The 7,373-nt window shown below is 39.8% G+C and overlaps 1 protein-coding gene across 1 annotated transcript in view; it reads right to left on the bottom strand.

Annotated features, from left to right (window-relative positions):
• Positions 1-6,579: 6,579 nt before the first annotated feature.
• LOC116716620 (uncharacterized) overlaps positions 6,580-7,373 on the bottom strand; it is a 2,627-nt gene continuing 1,833 nt past the window's right edge. Inside the window, exons 5-7 of the mRNA XM_032557444.1 lie at positions 7,314-7,373; positions 7,056-7,183; positions 6,580-6,894 (exon numbers count right to left, since the gene is read on the bottom strand). Of these exons, the coding sequence (XP_032413335.1) occupies positions 6,580-6,894; positions 7,056-7,183; positions 7,314-7,373 (503 nt within the window). The remainder of the gene's footprint in view (positions 6,895-7,055; positions 7,184-7,313) is intronic.

Here is a 7,373-nt window from a genome sequence, read left to right as displayed (position 1 = left end):
ATTCACACTGGTGAAAAGCCTTTTTCATGTGTGAAATGTGGAAAAAGTTTTAGTCAAAAACAGGTTTTAACTCAGCCACATGATTCATACTGGTGAAAAGCCGTTTTCATGTGTGACCTGTGGAAAACGTTTTAGTCGAAAACAGCATTTGACTCGGCACATGATGATTCATACTGGTGAAAAGCCGTTTTCATGTGTGAAATGTGGAAAAGGTTTTAGTCACAAACAGCATTTAACTCTGCACATGATGACTCACACTGGTGAAAAGCCATTTTCATGTGTGAATTGTGGAAAAGGTTTTAGTCACAAACAGCATTTAACTCTGCACATGATGACTCACACTGGTGAAAAGCCATTTTCATGTATGAACTGTGGAAAGAGTTTTAGTCAAAAACAGGTTTTAACTCAGCACATGATGATTCACACTGGTGAAAAACCATTTTCATGTGTGACCTGTGGAGAAAGTTTTCGTCACAAGGTGAGTTTAATTCACCACTTGAGGCGTCACACAGGTGAAAAGCAGTAGAAGTATTTTCCATACATGTCCTATATTGAGGTTCACTATAGAACTGATTTGGTTTAAAACTAGAATGAAAGACTGGAGGGGTTTCATGTCTATAAAGCTGAAAATTGTTGTATTTGTTAAATGTGTTCATTTGGATACTTGGAGATGTGCAGCCATGACACATTTTCCGTCAGAGATGTTTTCTTGTTCTTTTTGGTATATTCTGTATCAATAAACAATAATGATAAACTGTATGTTATTGTATTAACATACTGTTTATGTCAAACTGTATGTTGTGTGTGTACAACGTGAAGAGCAGAGGGCTCAGCACACAGCCCTGAGGAGTGCCAGTACTGATGCTGATAGATGAAGAGGCTTGGGGGCCCACTGACTATTTCATGCATTAACAGAGTTTGACCGGACATGGACTCCCTTCCAGAACATTCTCACATGATTGGACTTGAGGGATTGATTTGTATTATTCTGTACCATAGAGAGAGTTAGTGGGGTTTATTTTTGTAGTTTTTTAAATCAACAATAGAATGTACAGAATTGAGTGTTTTCAAAACATCTGCAAAAAAAGTATTTGTGATAGTTTTGTCTTTAAAGTAAAATGAGTTTTCTTTCAAATTATTGTAACCAGTTTTACTCTACCTAATTAAAATCTTCTCAAATGAAAGAAAACGCATTTGTACTTTAAAGAAAATGCAAGATTCACCACAAACTAATTTTCATGCATTGATTGCACAAAGTACATGTAATTATTTTTAATATTTAGCTTTTTTTCTCTAGTTTTAGCTGTAATATTTTGCTCTTTTTTGCTGCATGCATTTATGTTAAAACCATTTTTATGTGTATTTATATATGTATTTTAGAAAGAAGTTAAAGTGTAACGTTTCATTGAAGATTAAAAGTTTTGAGTTTTCCTTTAGTGTATGTTGTGCCTCATACTTGAACCCAGTAGATCAGGGGTGTCAAACTCCAGTCCTCGAGGGTCGCTGTCCTGCAACTTTTAGATGTGCCTCTGCTGCACCACACCTGAATGGAATAATTATGTCATTAGCAAGGCTCTGGAGAGCTGATCTACACAAGGAGGAGGCAATTAAGTCATTTCATTCCAGTGTTTTGTACCTGTGGCACATCTAAAAACTGCAGGACACCGGCCCTTGAGGACTGGAGTTTGACACCCCTGCAGTAGATGGTGGTACTACAGCTAAACTGGTTGTAAGTAAGTAAGTAAGTAAACTTTATTTCTATAGCGCTTTTCACAGACCAGGTTACGGTGGCCGACAGGTGCAAATGCGCAGCAAAAGAGAAAACATGCAAACAAAAAAAAACACGCGCACAAATTAAATGCGGCAAGCAAAAAGCGAATAAAATGCAGCAAACAAAAAGAGAGACGCAAACAAAAAAGAAGACACCCCCGAATGAAATGCAGCAAACAAAAAGTGTTGAAAACGGAAGTGCTCCAGACCACTAGGGGGAGTCAAAGAAAATAGTATTCATTTCTATGGGACCAGATGCAAGATTCAGAGAAAGAAATTTGAAAGAAAGTAAAGGTACGTATTACTATATTTCTTTTCAGATATGCCGTCTTTTATAATATTAAAGAATAACAGAATAATTTATGGGTAGCGTGATAGACTTTGTGTCTTTTTTGTTTGCATCTCACTTTTTGTTTGCTGCATTTCATTCGGGGGTGTCTTCTTTTTGTTTGCATCTCTCTTTTTGTTTGCTGCATTTTATTCGCTTTTTGCTTGCCGCATTTAATTTGTGCGCGTGTTTTTTTTTTTGTTTGCATGTTTTCTCTTTTGCTGCGCATTTGCACCTGTCGGCCACCGTACCAGGGTCACAAAGTGCTGCACAAAGTGTAAAAAATAAATAAATTAAAAGCAACATACAAAACAATAAAACACAGTATTAAGCTAAAAAGCAAGTTTAAAAAAGTGGGTCTTAAGTTGTTTCCTAAAAGTGTCTATACAATCCAGAGATCGAATGGTACAAGGTAGCTCATTCCAGAGGCGAGGCGCCACAGCTTTAAAAGATCTGTCTCCTCGAGTCTTAAAAAGGGTCCGAGGAACCATCAGCAAGTTCAGATTGGACGACCTGAGACTCCTAGTCGAAACATAAGGCTGGATGAGGCTCTTAATATAGTCTGGCGCCTGTCCATGATGAGCTCTAAAAGTCAGTACCAGGATTTTGTAGTGCATCCTGTAAGATACAGGCAGCCAGTGCAAGCTGTAGAGGATGGGTGTAATATGTTCCATCCTGTGAGTGCGAGTGAGCAGGCGTGCAGCAGAGTTTTGTACAACCTGCAGACGCGCAAACTCCCTCTTGTTAAGACATGTGAACAGACTGTTACAATAATCCAATCTCGATGAGACAAAAGCATGAACAATCATCTCAAGCTCACCATAAGTCACCATCTTACGAAGTTTAGAAATGTTCCAAATTTGGAAAAAGCAGTTCCTAACAAGCTGATTTATGTGCCGCTCCATAGACATCGCTCCATCCATGAAAACACCCAGGTTGCGCAGGTTGCTTTTAACTGTGCAGCTCAAGTTTCCGAGGTGCTGCTTAATTCCAGGCACACCACTGTCAGGAGCAACAATCAAGGTCTCGGTCTTGTTGGAGTTCAATAATAGGCTGTTTTCAGTGAGCCATTTTGTCACTTCGGCCAAGCAACTAGTGAGAGTGCAAAGTTTATGTGGCTCACTTGGCTTGAAAGAGCAGTACAGTTGCAGATCATCGGCGTACAGATGATAGGACACATCACTGAACTTCTGGATGACCCTGCTCAGAGGAAGTAGGTACAGCAGGAACAGAACAGGTCCCAAGACCGATCCCTGCGGCACACCCCACAAAAGCTCTGCAGAATCAGACACTGCATTTCCCACTGACACACTAAAAGTTCTGCCAACCAGGTAAGAGGTGAACCATTTCAAAACGCAACCCGACATTCCAACCAAATGTTGGAGCCTGTTTATCAGGATGCCATGGTCCACTGTATCAAACGCCGATGACAGATCCAACAAAACCAGCACAGAACATTTACCGGTGTCAGCTGCCATCATAATATCACTAAACACCTTCAACAGGGCTGTTTCAGTGGAGTGAAACTCACGATACCCAGATTGAAAAGTGTCATAAATGTCATTTACCTGCAAAAATGATCTAAGTTGGGTGCAGACCACCTTTTCCAGGACTTTGGCCAAGAAAGGGGTCTTGGATATTGGCCGGAAATTCTTGAGTTCGGAAGAGTCCAGTCCCGTTTTCTTTAACTGTGGCTCCACAATGGCATGTTTGAAAAGACAAGGAAACACACCACTAAGCAAAGACATGTTAAACATTTTAGCAATATAGGGCCCAATGGAGTCAAAAACCCTCACAAACAGTTTAAAAGGAAGAACATCTAAAGTACCAGAGGACGGTTTCATTTTTTTCATGATGGTTGAGATGTCTTCCACAGTGACAGGCTCAAATGAGGCCCAGCTCTGAGTGGGAGGTTCCAAATGCTGGGAACCATGGCAAGGAGGCAAGCTGTCCTTTATTACTTTGACCTTATCAATAAAGAAATCCAGGAACTCATCACAACTAATTGTAGAGTTACGAGGATTTACAGAAACAGGTGACACAAGAGAGCTGATAGTGTCGAAGAGCACTTTAGGATTTCTTTTATTTGAGGCAATCAGACATTTAAAATAACTTGCCCTGGCCTCCTCAATCCTCTTATTTATGAACAATATTAAGTCCTTTAAATGCAGCCTATGGACCTCCAATTTAGTAGACTTCCATAAACGTTCAGTCTGGCGGCATGTTCTCCTCAGAGACATAATTTCATCATTTATCCAAGGACAGAAACTTTCCTGTGGTGCCTTCCTAGCCTTAACTGGCGCTACTTGATCCAAGATATCAGCACATTGGCTATTAAAACAATTCACAAAACAGTCAGTTTCAGTGAGATTATTAAGAAGAGAAGGATCAAACTTATCGCAGAAAAGCATGGCTGTCGCCTCTGTGATGATTCTCCTCTTTGCCTTAGTAAATACAGGCCGAGGTTCAGATGGCACCATCAAGTCAAAGAAAACACAGTAATGGTCACTGAGAAGCACATCCTCCACACACACATTGGTAATTTGCAAGCCCAGTGCAAAAACCAGGTCTAACATGTGACCCTTGTTGTGTGTGGGACCTGACACATACTGTGTAAAGTTAAGCGCCTCTGTCAGTGATATAAGATCTCTTGCTGGGATAGAAGTAACATCATGAATCTGCAAATTAAAATCACCCACAATCAAGACCTTTCCCAATCTAATTATAGAAGATAAAAAGTCAGCGAAATCCTGAAGAAAAGTCCCAGCAGGGCCAGGAGGGCGATATATCAAAATAGTATAAAATGTATCTGAGGAACCAACTTCCATCATGAGGGTTTCAAAAGAGGTGGTGGGCTTCAGAGAGAGCGGCGCGAGAGTTTTTGAAACAACTTTACAAAGGGATTTGTTATTTTGGCGGTTGGCATAAACTGGAGTGTGACTGGATTGGGATGACCACAAAGGTAGATGGGGGTGGTGATGAAGATGATATGGATTTTGACGAATGGACTACGGTAGGTAGAGGAAGGGGTAGAGGGAAGGAAAAAGTTTCGAAAGATGATAGAGAGATTGGTAACCTAAATAGTAAGAGAAGTTTAGAAGAATATAGTTCAGATGAAGAAAACAGAGTGGTTAGGAGGAAAATGGTAAATGAGGAGTTTAAGGTAATACTTAAATTCAGGAAGGAAGATATGAACATAAACCTCAGTCCGATAGCAGTTCTAGAGAAATAAAAAAGAAAATAGGGGAGGTTGAGTTTGTAAAATCTTGCGAGATGGTAATATGTTGATAAAATGTAAGTCTAAAGAACAAAAGAATAAAAGCATGCAGATTGATAACATTTGTAAAAAGGTGGTGAGTGAAAAGAAAATTGTTGGAGAAAACAGAGTATCACGTGGTGTAATCACAGGTATTCCGCTTGAGGAAGATTTAGAAAAACTTAAAAGAAATATACATGGTGGTGAAGTGCGGAGATGAATGTGTCGAGTAATGGAGGGGGCGTTTCCGTAAAGCGCGTATCGAAGCTTGCTTCATTTAGGGGAGGAGCCGAAAACGATGACGTCCGAAGCCTCGCTGCCCGGCTGTAGTGGCTCAGAGTTTGGCGCGGGGTTTGACAGCTTTAGAAACCCCACAGGCTCCATTCAAAATGTGGGTTGTTGTAGGCGAGTTGCGGTCAGTTGAGAGAGTGGATAAAGTTTTGATAGTTTGGATAGCAGAGTTTGGATAGTGCACAGTAAAATTTGCAGTGTTAAATCAACACCTAAAGAGTTGAATTTAACACTGTCTCCGAGTCTATTTGGTCCTTATCGGAATTGGTGTCAATTTAACTCTTTCTATTGTGTTCCATTTTCAGAGTACAATTTAACTCAAAATAGAGTTAAAATTTAACACTGACTAACACTGTACAGTGTTAATAAAACTTAACACTCCTTGTCAAATAACTCTGATAAGAGTAAATATGATTCTAATCAGAGTTAATAAGTTACTCCATAATGGTGACAAAACAACTCGGATTCTCATGCTTTTCAACACTGCATTGAGTCATTGAGGGTTTACACTGGAGGCTCATATAACTCTTATGAGTGTTGATCTGACACACTACTGTGTTGATAATTTACTCTTTAGCTGTGAAAAATCAACTCTGCACAAATAAATATGAAGTGCTATTTTTACACTTTTGTAGAGTTAAATGTACAATTGAATAAAATCAGGTTACCACAGAAATGCATTTAAGTTATTTATTGAAATAAAGCACATTTTTAAGATCCACTGTTAACTGTGGTAGCGTCACAGTAACATCACATGATGTACATCCCATTACAATAGACGGCTCAAACTTGACAGAGTACATTTAAGGCAAAGAGTTTTTTCCATCCAAGTAACCATGAACTAACTACTTGCACATACCGAACAAGTGCATTTGTGCAACTTAACTCTGCCTAACAAATAAAACACTTATTGAAAAACAGATTAGTTCCAGTACTAGTGAAGCAACCTAGCCCGAATTTCTGCCACACGTGGACTTTCTTTCACTTTACCTACATCTATATTGTACACAGTGGTCTGGATGAACGTAAACATGTTGCACAGCATGGGGTTGTATGTTGTGGCAAACACGTAATGTGCCTTAAACAGTTCATCAAAAGCACCAAGAGAGGAAGTTGACCTGCAAGCAATGGCATTTTTGTCAAGGATGATGAACTGGTGAGCTACTTTCTTCCTCCGTCCCACAGCCAGGAGATAGGGTTGTGTGCTCGTCGTGATGGCATCAAGATGTTCTTGGATGTTGGTTCCTGTCTGTGGAAAAAAAACACACAATACAATTACAATTCCATAGCTGCAATGCTACATATGGGAAAACAGCATTTAACTATGTGTGATATCACCCTAAAACTGAAACTCTCCCAGTGAAACAACCTTGAGTATAACATAAAGTAAAATTTGCAACAAATACAAACCTTCTTGAAGACCACAAGATGCTTCTCTGCTTGGGAGGCAGACACCTTCCCTGGTCTCTTACGACCCAAGGCAGAGGGGGGAATCAGGTGTAGCAGCAGCAAAATCGATGAGAGGTCATTGTCCCAACCTGTGATAAGAGAAATGTGATGTTGAATTGACCATTAAAATCTAGTGATTATGCAATTTAAATTATGTGTACATCGCTAAGTGAAGCTCACACAATAATTGATGGCTACATAATGTGAAGTCATCCTTACTCATGTCATCATCCACTTCAGTGTCATCCTCAGGAGTATCAGCTGCCAGGAGAAGTTCTT

The sequence above is a fragment of the Xiphophorus hellerii genome, unplaced genomic scaffold (assembly GCF_003331165.1).
Source record: "Xiphophorus hellerii strain 12219 unplaced genomic scaffold, Xiphophorus_hellerii-4.1 PGA_scaffold_75__1_contigs__length_250000, whole genome shotgun sequence".
Taxonomy (NCBI): Eukaryota; Metazoa; Chordata; class Actinopteri; order Cyprinodontiformes; family Poeciliidae; genus Xiphophorus; species Xiphophorus hellerii.
This window is presented reverse-complemented; position numbering and strand designations above follow the sequence as displayed.